The 14,903-nt window shown below is 36.8% G+C and overlaps 1 protein-coding gene across 1 annotated transcript in view; it reads right to left on the reverse strand.

Moving 5' to 3' along the window:
- The window catches only part of LOC101572691 (disintegrin and metalloproteinase domain-containing protein 32-like), a 227,901-nt gene that overhangs the window by 59,899 nt on the left and 153,099 nt on the right, over positions 1–14,903 (reverse strand). Inside the window, exon 17 of the mRNA XM_023722021.1 lies at positions 4,496–4,579. Coding sequence (XP_023577789.1) covers positions 4,496–4,579 — 84 coding nt within the window. The remainder of the gene's footprint in view (positions 1–4,495; positions 4,580–14,903) is intronic.

Genomic DNA, 14,903 nt, shown 5'->3' on the forward strand with positions numbered 1-14,903 from the left:
TATCCCATAAATTATAATAAGTTGTGCTTGAATTTTCATTGAATTGTAGATATTGTTGAATTTTCTTATTTAATTTCATCTGTGACCCATTAGTTGCTGAGTAGGGTGTCAATTAATTTCCATGTATTTACGTGGTTTTTTCCAGTTTCTTTTGTCATTTATTTCCAGTTTCATTGCACTGTGGTCAGACAATGTGCATCGATAATTTCTGTTTTCTTACATATACTTAAGCCTGACCTATGGACCAGTATGTGGTCTATTTTAGAAAATGCCCCATGTGCAGCTGAGAAAAATGTGTATTCAGCTGTGTTTGGATGGAACACTCTGTATATGTCCACCATTTGTTTCAAGCTCTGATTCAATTCTGTTATTTCTTTGCTAAATTTTTGTTTGGTAGACCTAGGTTTTGGGATAAGGCGGTATTAAGGTCTCCTGTTAAAGTTGTGGTATTGGATATTAGATTTTTCATGTCCATTAAGATTTGCTTTATAGAGTTGGGTGCTCCCATGTTTGGTGCATAGAAATTTATGAGTGTTACCTCTTCATCTTGAACTTTTCCCTTAACCAGTATAATATAGTGGCCTTCTTTATTTTGCTTGATCATTGTTGGTTTGAAGTTGAGACTCTCTTAGAATAAGACTGCTACACCTGCTTTTTTCTGAGGTGCTGGGGCCTGTAGAATTATTTTCCTTCCTTAAACTTTCAGCCTATGAATGTCTTTATGAGTTAAGTGTGTTCATATTGTTGGATTTTGTTTCCTAATCCACTGTGCCAGACTATGTCTCTTAATTGGTGAATTGAGCCCATTTACATTGATGGTTAGAATTGAGATGTTATTTACCTGTTGTCATTTTCTCCTCTTTCCCCTGTGTTTAATTGCTTGCCCTAATTAGTTGGTTGCTTCTGATCTCATTCGTGGAGTTCTGTTCATTTTGGTCCCTCTCTAGAACATCTTTCAGTAGCCTGTGTAGGGTTGGCTTTGTCATCACGAAATTCTTTAGCTGTTTTTTGTGATGAAAGTATTTCACTTTTCCATCAAACTTGAAAGAGAGTTTTGCCAGGTATAGTAGTCTGGGTTGGAATTTGTTTTCATAGAGGACTTGAAGTACTCTGCTCCATGCTCTTCTTGCCTTCAAAGTTTGTGAAGAGAAGTTGGCCGTAATTCTGATGGATTTTCCTTTGTATGTGATCTGCTTTTCTCTAGCGGCTTTCAGTGGATTATTCTTGTGCTAAATATCTGGGATCTTGACTATTATATGTCTGGGTGTGTTTTTCATTGGATTGAGATTACTTGGTCTTCTGTGTGCTTCAGTTACCTGAGTGTCAGATTGTTTCCTCATATTTGGGAAGTTTTCTGCTATTACTTCTGCCCATATTTTTTTAATGTCATTTGTATTGACTCATTCTTTCTCATTGATGCCTGTTAGTCTCACATTGTTCATCTTTGCATCATCTTGCAGGTGATGAATTATCCTTTCCTGCATCCTTGTTGTTTTTAAGAGATCCTTTCTTACCTTTTCACTAGCTGCACCAGCATCTTCAAGATGTGAAACTCTGTCTTCACATTCACTTAAATGGTTTTTTAAGCTTGTGATTGAGATTTTAATTTTCTCTATATCTCTTTGACTCTGCTTCTTGCGATCTATTTCTTTCCTGTATTACTCATTCAAGTAATCCATCATTTTTCTAATCTCCACTATATTTTTATCAATATCTTCTTTAGACGCAGTTATAAATTCTTTTACTGCAGTGTTTTTTTTCAGATTGGGTTTCCTGCCTATGTTTCTGTAGTTGCTTCTTTACTTCATCTGCTATGAGTTCTGAGAGTTCTTTTTTTATTTCACAAAAGAATTGTGCTCTGATTTCCTCTATATCTTTCTGCTGTTGCTTACTTACTATCGACACTATTAATTCATGCATTTGAGCCGAGCTAGTGTCCTCCGCACTTGTTCTGGTTGGGCATTGCGTTTCTTTCATATGTTTCTGCTTTTGATTCTTTACTGCAGATGTTATTAATTCAGGGATTTCTTTTTTAATTTCCAATTTGAGGTCCTCTATACCTTTCTGCAGCTGTTTCTTTATTTCCGAAGCCGTTGATTCATTGCTTTCAGCTGTGTGATTCCCAATTTGTTCTGTGTTAGTATCCTTTGCACTTGTTATGGGTGGGCTTGGATTCTGAGGTTGCATTTTGTTCCTTCTTGTCATTTTGTGTAGCACTGTCCTCTGACCTTTGTTGTAGATCTTCTTTGTAGTTATAACCTTCGCACATACTGAAGTTCAGGTGCAGTTTTATAAAGTTTGGATTTATCCAGCTGTGCCTGGCTTGGGTCTGGCTGCTGTGCTCAGCTCCTTCCCGCTGCTGCCCTTGAGGATGAACCTGTTGTGTCCTTGTGGCAAGATGTTCTGCTTCTGGACTAGCTGGGTGGTTCTATCCTCTACACTCTCTGCAGGGATTGCAGCTGCAGGGTTACACCCTAAGCATGTATGCCAGGCCTGAGCTGTGCCTGGAGGGGGCAAGGAGGAGTGGGGGGGGGAGAGGAAGCTCTCCCACACACTCACTGGGTCTGGGCCAGGACCGGGTCTGGGGGTTCCTGGAACGCAGCAGAAATTCCTACTCAGCGGGCAAGTTGGGGGAGGTGCTACGGAGTGGTGGGTGTGTTCCAAGTGGGTGGGAGAGGGTCTTGCCCCTGCTGCGCCTGGGCTGGGACCCGTGTTTGGTCCTGGTGGTGCGGGGTAGCAGGAAGCTCTCCCACACATTCACTGGACCTAGGCTAGGTCTGTGTCTGGGAGTTCCCAGAACGGGGCAGAAATTACTACTCGTAGGGCGGGTTGGGGAGTTGCTGTGGTGTGGTGGGGGGCGTCCCAAGGGGGTGGGAGTGAGTCTCACCCATGCTGTGCCAGGGCTGGGACTGGTATTTGTTCCCGCTGTGCAGGGTAGCAGGAAGCTCTCCCACACACTCACCGGACCTGGACTAGGACTGGGTCTGGGGGTTCCCGGAACGCGGCAGAAATTCCCACTCTGTGGACGGGTTGGGGGAGGTGCTGTGGAGTCGTGGGGGGCATCCCAAGAGGGTGAGAGAGGGTCTTGCCCACGCTGCACCTGGGCTGGGACCAGTATTTGGTCCCACTGGGGCAGGGTAGCAGGCAGCTCTCCAACACACTCACAGGACCTGGGCTAGGACTCTGAGATTGCATTTTGCTCCTCCTCTTTGTCACTTTGTGTAACACTGTTCTGGCCTTTGGTGTAGAGTTTTGTGCAGTTATAACCTTAGCACGTACTGAAATTCAAATGCAGATCTACATAGTTTGAATTCATTCAGTTGTGCCTGGCTTGAGTCTGCTTACTGTGCTGAGTTTCTTCCTGCTGCAGCCCTTGGAAGTATACCTGTTGTGCCCCTCTGGCAAGATGTTCTACTCCTGGATTAGCTGGGTGGTTCTGTCCCCTAGCCTCTCTGAAGTGACTTCAGTTGCAGTTTTACCCTAGGCCTGTATGCCAGGCCTGGGTCAGGTCTGGAAGGGTCCAAAGAGCCTCTTGGAAGTTCTCACTCATAAATTGGTCTTGGGTTGGGGCCTGAGCTGTCCAGTGGGTGCAGGGGAGTGCGGAAGCTTTCCCACACCCTTTCAGGCCTGGGCTTCTTCTGAGTCTGGAGGGGTCTCCAGAGTGTCGCGGAAGTTCTCATTCACATGCTTGGCATGGGCTGGGTCCAGAGGTGGGCAGGATCTCCAGAGCATAGGGGAAATTCTCACTTACATGTCGGGCCTGGGTTAGGTCCAGAGTTATCCTGCGGGTGCAGGGGAGCTTGGAAGCTCTCCCACACACTCACCAGGCCTGCACTTGGGTGGGTCTGGAGGAGTCCCAAAAACACGGCCACGGAGAGGAATTTAAAGGCAGTAAAAGTGTGCAATATAATAGTATAACAGTGGGCACATGAATTATACTTTTATGGAAACAGATTATGTAATACAAAGAATGAATTTTAATGTAAACTGTGAACTTTGAGGGATAATTGTGTGTCTATGTGAATGTTCAGTTTTAACAAATGTAACAACAGATATATAGGTTGAAATGGGGAGACTGTGTTTGAATGGAATGTGGTGGGGATCTATGCAAAATCTGCGTGTTGCATTTCATTACGCTGTGAACTTATATCTTTAAAACATAACATATAATGTTTTAAAAAATAATAACCTCAAATTTTTTTGACCTGAGGTAGCCAAAGGCATAGAAGCTATCTTCCTTTGTGAGTAGATTTATGCATTTAGTATAATAGTCAGAAAATTACCATGTTATAATTTTTGTATTTTCAGCACTCAAATGAAATTCTGTGTTTTCTAATACTGATTCTTCCTGGTGAATTATTTGATTCATCTCCTAGTTGAAGATGCATCAGTTGTTGTTTAATAGTAGGAACCACAAGAATACTGCTAATTTAATGAATGATGTTAAAAAAATATCCAAGAGAGATGTCATTGAAGGAAATATGTGCTTACTTACTCCACGTCCTGAACACCTTCTTGTACAACTCTCTGCAACAGTTGACATATTTCCTTTTTCAACACAACTATAACCCAAACACATCTAAAAAAAAATCAAAGGAATTTCAATTTCTGAAGGATCCAGTACAGTCATCCTAACTTTAAAATTATTAACTCCATAATAAACACAATTATAGCTATTCAGAGCTAAACATTTCCCTCCAAGCATCATGTATGTAGAATTCCTCAGATTCAGAAGATAACTTTTCATGTCCATTTAGTTTAATGTATTTTAAACTTTTTTTGAAAACTGTTCTTTAGAAGTGTATTGATTAATCACCACATCTGAGATTTTCCAGCTTGCTCTAATGCAGCTTATCAACTTCAGGTTGTAGTGATTTATCAGTGTAAACTCATCTGCTACTAACAAATTCACAGGTCTGAAGTGTGTTGCAGATTAGTGGGCAAAAAAATACAGGGACTCTTGGTACCTCCACTACATATTTAAATGAGCCTAAACTTGAACCGATATATACAGCTATTATTTTATTTTATTTAATTAATTTATTAATTTATTTATTTATTTTTTTGTGTTACTTGCAACTGAACTCAGGACCCTGTGCTTGCCAGGAAAGCACTTATTCTACTGAACTGTCTCCCTGGCCCTTAAAGCTATTATTTCAAATAAATAATTTTAAAAATGATTTGTGATACAGGAATTTTAATGATCAGGAGAGGCCATAACAAAAAAATAAAGAACCAATTTTTATTAAGCTACCATAAAAATCTGACAATTCCTGAGCATACAATTGTATGAGTACACCACAAATATGTACTAATAAAAAATACAAAGAGAAATTATATGCTTGCTGATGTATAGTGTAATATCAAAGATTATAAATATAACATATAATAAAACCATTGATTTAAAAATTTTCCACTGGAAAAACAAATGAATATCTAATACTTATTGAGGATATCAAAACCTTTCATAGAAAGGCAATCACATTCATATAAATATATTCAATATTTATAAAATCTGAACTACTAGAGTCCTTTAAGGATTTAATAAAATTATAATAAATATTTTTTATTAAAATATCATAAAGGAGACCCAGAGCGCAGGCTAGCGAGTGAGTGAGACGACCAAGGGCCTGCGGGATCCTGAATAGACTCAGAGTGCAGGCCCGGTGAGTGAGTGAGACGACCAGGGCCGCGGTATCCTGAACAGACCCAGAGTGCTGGGCCCAGCAAGTGACTGAGACGACCCAGGGCCCACGGATCCTCATTTGATCCAGGCTGCAGGCCCAGCACGGAACCCTTCAGCAGAACTCCCTGCAAAGAGCCTAGAGGCAAGACTCACCCAGCTGATTCAGGAGCAGAACATCTTCCCAGAGAGACACAAAGGGTTCAACTCTAACTCCTGCAGCAGAAAAAAGTGGACCACAGTAGCCAGATCCAAACAACACCCACCTGGAGGAATCCGAACTTCATAGATCCGGACCTGGTGCTAAGGTAATAACTCTATCTAAGCACTACACCAAAGGTCAGAAGACAGTGGTATACAAAATGACAAAGAGAAGGAACAAAATGCAGTCTCAGGCCCTGAGTCCACCCAGTACAAATGCAGAAGACACTAGCACTGAGGAAGCTGGAAATCACATGCTAGATATCTCTGAAATAATAGTGTTGACAGTAAAGAATCAACTGCAGAAAGGTATAGAAGAAATAATTTCGGAACTAAAAAATGTAGTGGTAACTATAATCAAAGAAGTACTAAGTGCTTCTAAAAAATACACTGATAAAAAAAATAGAGAATATAAAAATGATGGAACCCATGAATAAACAATTTAGGAAAGAAATAGAATCTATGAAACAGGTTCAAAGTGATATACAGGAAATTAAAACCTCAATTACAAGCTGGCAAAACCATTGGAGGGAAAGTAAAAACAGACTTTCTGATCTGAAAGACACCATTGCAGCTAGTGAAAAAGTAAGAAAAGATCTCTTTAAAACAACTAAGATGCAGGAAAAAAATAATTCAATACTTGCAAGACGATGCAAAGATGAACAATGTGAGACTAATAGGCATCAATGAGAAGGAAGGAGTCAATACAAATGATATAAAAAGAATATGGGCAGAAGTAATAACAGAAAACTTCCCAAATATGAGGCAACAATCTGACATTCCTGTAACCGAAGCATATAGAACTCCAAATAATATCAATCCAATAAAAATCACACCCAGACATATAATAATAAAGATTCCAGAAATTCAGCATAGGAGCAGTATACTAAAACCTGCTAAAGAAAAGAAATAGATCACATTTAATGGAAAACCCATCAGAATAATGGCAGATTTCTCTTCACAAACCATCAAGTCAAGAAGAGCATGGAGCAAAGTACTTCAAGTCTTGCAAGAAAACAAATCCCAACCCAGACCGATCTATCCTGCAGAACTCTCTTTCAAATATAATGGAGAAGTGAAATATTTCCATGACAAAGAACAACTAAAGAATTTCATGATGACAAAGCCAAGCCTACACAGACTACTAAATAATGTTCTAGAGAGGGGGCAAATTGATCACAGCCCCATGAATGAGAATGGAAAGAACCCGCCAAATAGGGCAAACAAACAGAGGAGAATAAGAGGTATACAGTAGTAGTCTTTCAGTTATTCTTTTGTGTTCAGCAGCAGAATATTTCCATCAGCACACTCTACAAATGGACTTCTTTTCCACCCTATGAGTCATGATTCCACTTGAGTCTACAGGGAGGACTTCAAAGAAATAGCTGTAGCTCAGTACCACAAGTGACGTCTAGCCACCAGTAACTGTTATGGTCATTATGCATGTCCACAACACACTAGCACTTTGTGCGATATCCTATCCTCAAACTGTTAGAAGTGCTGGTCATTTATTTGCCATTCCAGTATTTATCTTATGTTTTACTCTTAGTACTTCTTTGCTGTCATGAAAACTTTTTCTTAGTTCAATTGTTTTGAAACATTTAAATTTCTGAATATTACTTAATCTTAACTTTTTTTCTAAGATTTATACTATATCTTTGACTTACAATTTATTTAAAAAGACATTGTATGATATCTTCTAGTATTAGAAACCTTAAAAAGTATATTTCCATTTTCTGTTGACTTAAAAAAAGATGTTTGTACCTATAAAATAAATAAATAAATAAAGAATAAAAAAATCATAAAGGCGTGTATTATTATGTTAGAGAATATACTACAAACATGAAAATAATTATTTTAATTTTAAATTATAATTAGAAGATTTAGTATATATTTCCTACTACATTACTTATAGAAACTTCCCTAAGGTGTAATTATCTTTAGTACAATTCATTTTTTTAAAGTTATTTTAGGAAAAGCATAAATAGAATTTTTAATGTTTGTCTGCATAAAACAGATTTCATTTAAATATTGAAGAACAATACAATTAAAGAACCATACAATACTCTCCAAAGATAAGCCATCATGAAACATCTAATGTCAAATAATCTGACCCTTCTGAGTTTTTAACATGTTGGGACCTACTGGTTCTTGGCTAGCATGGTATATCTAACTCCTTTTCTTGGAGTGTGTTTATTGTTGGTCTGGTTTAGGAGAAAGTGAGATACTCACCCTATATATGGACATTATTATCTTACAGAATTAAAATTGTCAGGAACAATGTTTCATATATGATTTATAGTATCATTAAATATTATTTGGTAGACGTTTTTCATACATTTTTTCAGAAAATACTTTCCATGTCATAAAATTAATTCTGGTCTTTCTAAATTACCTATTGAATAACTTCAAATATCTGCTGGGTTATTATATAGTTAGATGTTTTGGTTATATAGTCTTAATATATCTTCCCAATATATCTACTGAGCTCCTTGGCCTAAAACAACTTCAAAGTATTTGTGATTCCTGGGCATGAAAAGATCATATGTTTTAACTACTGTAAGCTTTGTTTAAACTTTTAATAACTTTGTTTAACAATTACTATACACATTTCACATGTCATGACACTAAGGTTTAACCATAAATATTACTCAACTTATAACCAAGTGTTTAGTGACTTTTAGTCTGATGATACATATTTTTGCTACAGTTCTCTACATTTTCTTTATATAGCCTGTATATTTTTTGTACAGTATATTTTGCTTTGAAGTACTATAAGTTTTCTCTTAATGATTAGAATGATTTTTTCTAATGGTGTTTGTAAGTAGGATCACAAGTCTGCATCTTGTACAGCAATTAACCACTAAAAAGAATATATGCAGTGTATTATTTGTTGAAACTGTACTTTCGATTTGATTTGAAACTGTCTCAATGCTATATGTTTATCAATAAAACTTTGAAAAGAAAAAAAAATTTATGAAAGAAAAGCAAAAAAAAAGTACTATAAGTTTTGCTAGGTGTGTTATATAGTACAATAGTGTAGTTTTTTTTTCTGTTATACATCACAGTGCTGCACATATGAATGCTGCAAATAATATCAAAGTTAAAGTAATGTAAATAAAAGCAAAGTCATCAAGTTGGAATTTCCCTTTACCATTTCCTTATTCAGAATATAGTATTTTAATGTACATACTATACACAGTGCCCCATACAGAACTCCACTGTTAAATGAGTGTCTATAAATTAAGTAATTTGTCCAGATCATTCATCAGATAAGAAGAATAAGAATTTAAAGTCCTACCCATTATAATTAAAGCCTACATTTTTTTTTACCATGTTATCGTTTCTCATGAACAAAGATATGGTCAGGGATAAATGAGATTTTGAAGTAAATGTATTCTCTATTTCCTCTTGATTTCAGCTGGTATAATGTTAACAAATTATAATGATAGAGTTTTCACAATATGGCTCAGTAGAAGAGTTGTATTAAAGGAGCTCAGGAAAAATTTATTGAGAGGGAAGGTATTTGAAGGTAGAAAAGGGGCTATCAGGATGAAATAGAAAATTATCAAGGAAAGCTGATACAAAGATCAAGTCAAACAAATAGGCAATGTGATAGCTTGGCTATTACCTACTCCCTGCTCTGCTGGAGGAGTAGCCATCTTGTATAGTGAGGCAAAAAGTCTGAGAGACACATCTAGTGCTGCAGAGCTCAGATTCCTGTCATACAGTTTGTAATTATTAGAATCCACTTATATCCTCCCCTTCCAAACAAGGGGAAAAACAATGATCCTTTTTTCTCTGCTTCAGAACACACTTCAGACTGGGGGTGGTCAGAGAGAGGATATATAGGCAAACAGCATTGTCGCTGAATTGGAGCAGCTTAAGAACCCGCCCATTAATCCAATCTAATTCCTGGAGTGCACAGGCACAGTTCTTGTACTTTGCACTAGTCTAAACAGACCATTTGCTCATAAGGCCTGCTGAGTCACAGGCAAGTGTACACACATTGGCTTGGCTAGAAACAGTTGTGCAGCCCACTTTTGAAGAGCTTCACATGAGTCCCGCATGTCCATTGGACTGCGATAACAGCACTAGCCCTAACCACAGACCAAGCCACTAATCAAGTTGGCTCTGTTACTGCTGTACTCTTCAGTGTACCATCCCAGTCACAAGAGCATACACCCACCTAGAGAGAACACATTTGCACAGTAGCCTGCAAGAAGAGTGCAAAGGGAATTTGTTAGTCTCACAGAGTACCAGGCATAGTGGTTAAGGAGGAATGTTGCTGCTCCCTTTCTTTGTAGAATCTCCCCCAGTGCTTACTGAGGGCCTGGAGACTCGTGTCCACAGAAGAAGAGTGAAGGGCCTTTGGACTCCAGTGGGAATATAGAGAAAACCTAAACTAACTACAGACTTCAGAGACTGAAGACCTAGTTGTACACTGGTCATCACCATCACTCAGGTTTTCCAGTAATGTTTTATATGTGAATCATATATACATTCTCTTGTTGGAGTGTTTAAAATGAGTTCCTATTCAATATCGCTTGAGTTTTATGGTGAGTGCGTGAATGAGTGTGTGTGTGTGTGTGTGTGTGTGTGTGTGTGTGTGTGTGTGTGTGCATCATTTCATTTGGTTTGGTTTGGCAAATTCTTGATAGTTTTGTGTTTTGTTGTGTTTGGTCGGTCATTTTTAAGGATTTGTTTTTGGTTATTTGGTTTTTGTGTTTGTTTTCCTTCTATTTGTCTCCCTCTGCTCATCTCTTCATCTACTTTCTTCAACTCAATACCTCACAGAAGTTCTACTTCTTAATTAATTTTAGAAAGAAATAAATGGTGCATTAATTCCTCTTGTGTACCATATTCTCTGCTGTCGTGCTTGCACTCTCTCTTTTACCCTCTCCTGTATCAATGCATGGCCACTTCCCCATATTATTTCTTTCACTCTTCTGTATGCTACTTAGCTCCCTCTCCTATCCATATCTTTTCTTCTCCTGTATTACTATTTTTAAAATTTATATTTTATTATTATTTGTGGCATTTGGAGATTTATCATCAATTTTCTTTTTTCCCCTTATTCTACATTACTTTGTTTAATTTATTTGATTGGAGTCTCATCTTCTCCTCCTGCTCTCTCTCTCTCTCTCTCTCTCTCAAACACACACACACACACACACACACACACACACACACACACACACACACTTGCTAACTTCTGTTTCATTTCTTGCTATTTCTCTTCCAATAAGTTTTCTTATCATTCATGTTTTTAAAGGATTTTTCTCTGTTAATACTTACCTAATACTATTAATTTTGTTGTAGTCCTTAATAGAAGCATTTATTGTCAATTTTATTACCTATTCACCACATTCCTTTCCTTAATTTTTTTTAATTTTAAAGAGAAAAGAACAAAAGCATAATAATGAAACAGGACAAAACACAAAAACAATAAAATGTTACAGAATATCAAAACAAATTGGTATGAATTTAACAATAGCTGTTCTATTACATATTGGAATCTTCAAAGCAGTTGCTCAGATTAACAGATGTAGGCATGTAAGACTGATGAAACAAACTGAAACTTTTCCTCTCAATAAGCCAATAGAAATCAGTAGTACAATTATTTATCATATATATATATATTTTTTCTCCTTTCTCTCATCCCAGTTGTTCTTCCTGATTTAGTAGTTTCTTTTCTTTTCACTACATCGACTACACCTTGTACCTTTTGGATCTTAGTTGTTCTTTTAGTTTCTTACACTAGGAACACAATATGATGTTTACACAATAAATTCTGATTTATTTTATTTATTAGTATGGTCTCAAGCTACATCAATTTACCTATAAAAGCCCTCAGCTGTCTTTGTACCTGAGCAAATGCAATTGTATAAAAATATCACATCTTTTTTATCCATTCCTCAGTTAACAGGCATTTGGGTTGTTTCCAAGATTTAGCTATTAAAAATTGTGCTGCTATACACATGGGTGCAGATATAGCACTGTAGTATATTTTCAGTTGTTCTGGAAACATACTCAGAAGGAGAATGGCTGTGCTACATGGGACGTTTAATTCTAGTTTTCTGAGCAACATTCACCATGATTTCCACAGTGGTTATACTCGTCTAAACTCCTACAAATAATGGAAAGGGTTCCTTCTTCCTCACAGATCTTGGAGCATTTATTATTGGTTGATTTCTTTGTGACAGCCATTCTTTCTAGGGTAAGATGAAAATTCATTATTCAAATTTGCATTTCTCAAATGACCAATGCTATTTGACATCTAAAAATTTTTTTTGCCATTTGTTTTTCTTCATCTGAAAAATGAGTATGCACCTCAGATGCCCATTTTTGGATTGACTCCTTGAATATGATGGCCTTATTTTCTTAATTCTTTATATTTTCTATGTGAAAGACTTTTAATGGAAAGCTGGCTTAAATCTTATACCAATTCATGGGTTTTCTTTTCACTCTGCTGATTTATTTTGATGTGCCAAAATGTTTCAGTAAGTTGAGATCCAAATTGGTTTTGATTTTTCAGTCTTTGTTTGTTTACTTGCATTTTTTGTATTTTAGGGAAGGGTCTTTAGGGTGTTCAGGGTCTCACTACTACATCAGACTCATAGTGATCTGTCTATTTACATCCTCCCACAAGCTGGGATTACAGGTGCATACCACCATGCCCAGTCTCAATTGCTGTCTCAGCTCACTCCAGGGGCAGGGCTGCCATGGCAGGCCCAGGGATCAAACCCCTCCCCCGGTGCTTGCTTGCAGGCACTTTAATCCACTGAGCTATTTGGCTGGCCCTCCAAATTGTTGATTTAGTGAAATATTTCTTTTGCAGTTTGGTTTTTGTTCATGAGCCCTCTGCCTACCTCAATGTGTTCAAGATTTCTACCTATTTTCTTCCAATTTAGTATTTCAATTTCAATATCTAGATATCTGATCAATTTTGACTTTAGTGTATGGTGATAGACATGGACATAGTTTTAGTTTTCAGAGTGTGCAACAGCAATTTTCCCAGTACTATTTATTAAAGAGGCTGTCTTTCTTCCAGAAAACATGTTTGGCCCCTTTGTCAAAGATAAGTTGGATGAGTGTGTTTGTGGTTGTGACTGCATTTTCTAGTATGTTACATTAACCTGTCTTTCTCTTCTTCTGCCAATAATATACTGATTTTATTACAGTAGGTCTGAAGTATAATTTCAAGTCAGGGAAAGTGCTGCCTTCTGCCTTGCCTTTTTTGTCCAGGATTGCTTTTGCTATTCTGGGTCTCTCCTAGTTTCATGTGAATTTTAGGAATGTTTTCTCTAAATATGTGAGTTATGCTAATGATATTTTCACTGAAATTATATTGAATATGTATAACAATTTTTGAGTACGGCCTTTTTCATAATGTTGCTTCTTCATATCCATGAGCAAGGAATATTTTTCCTGTTTCTGAAATCCACTTTGATCTCTTTTTTCAGATTACTGTAATTTTCATTGTAGAGAATTTTTAATTCTTGTGTTATATTGATTCCTAAGTATTTTACTTTTTGAGTGCTGTTGTACAAGATGTGTTTTTCCTAATTTTTCTCTCAGTGTGATGGTTGTTTGTGTATAGGAATGCTACTGTTTTCAGAGTGTTGACTTTTTATCCAGCTATGCTATTGAATTTATTTGTTTCAGGAGTCTTAATAGTGGAGTTTTTAGAGTCTTCAATTTAGAGTATCATGTCATCTGCAAATAATGCTTTAACTACTTTTATTATTATCCTTATTTCTTCTAGCTCTCTGTCTTGTCCAATTTCTCAGGCTAGTGTTTCCAGCACTATTTTGAATATGAGTGATGACAGAGGACATCCTTGTCTTGTTCCTTATTTTAGAGTGGAAGCTTTCAGTTTTTGTTCATTAGTATGATGTTGGGAGTTTGTTTGTCATAGATGGCTTTTATCAGATTGAGGTAAAGTCCATCTATTTTGATTTTCTGCAGGTTTTTAATCCTGAATGTTTGACTTTATCAAAAGCTTTTTCTTTAATCTATTGAGATGATATTGATTTACATATATTGAGCCATCCCTGCATCCCTGGGATTAATCCTACTTGATAATGGTGTGTAATCTCCTTGATGATTCGCTGTATTCTATGAGCTAGTCTTTTATTGAGAACTTTTGCAACTATGTTCATTATGGAGTTTGGCCTATAATTCTCCTTTTATTGTTTGGCATTTCTCCAATTTTGATATCAAGGAAATGCTGGCCTTCAGGAATGAGTTAGGAAGAATTGCTTTCTTTCCTATTTCATTAAAGAATTTAATAATTGATGTTAAAACTCTAAATTTCTTGTGGAATTCAGCTGTAAATCCATCAGGATGTTTGTTTTTCTTTGTTGACAAGTTTTTATTATGTTTTCAATTTCCTTGACTGATATTGGGTTATTCAGGATTTTTCTATCTTCTTGATTCAGCTTTGGTAATTCATATGTACTTAGAAATTTGTCCATTTTTCTGTTTTTCTTCTTATCGGAGTAAAGACTTTGAAGTATTGATGATCTTCTAAATTTCTACAGAATCTATTGTGATTTTACCCTTTTCATTTCTTATTGCATGGATTTGAGCTTTATTTTTAAATTAATATATTTGGCACAGAGTCTCACTATGAAGCTTGGATTTGTAGACATTCTCCTCTCTTCAGCCTTCAGCCTCCCTAGTACTGGGATTACAGACATGCAGCACCATGCTTGAATTTCTTCTCTGGCTCAGAGTGCCTGGGGGTGGGGCTGGCCTGGCATGTTGGGACAGGGGATATTTTCCCCTTTATTTGATAATATGGGATGGGGGGATTTTCATTTGTAATTATTTTCCAAAAAACCATCACATTTCTAACTCCATTTGTATTATTCTCTGTGTGTCAATTTCATGAATTACTGTTCTTTTTTTTTTTTTGCATTTTTTCTTTAATTTTTAAATTTATTTTAATGAGAAAAAAGATAAAATAGCAATGAAACAGTTTCAAAACAGGTTACTACGGCAGTTAAAATAA

Source organism: Octodon degus, unplaced genomic scaffold (assembly GCF_000260255.1).
Source record: "Octodon degus isolate 3935 unplaced genomic scaffold, OctDeg1.0 scaffold00088, whole genome shotgun sequence".
Taxonomy (NCBI): domain Eukaryota; kingdom Metazoa; phylum Chordata; class Mammalia; order Rodentia; family Octodontidae; genus Octodon; species Octodon degus.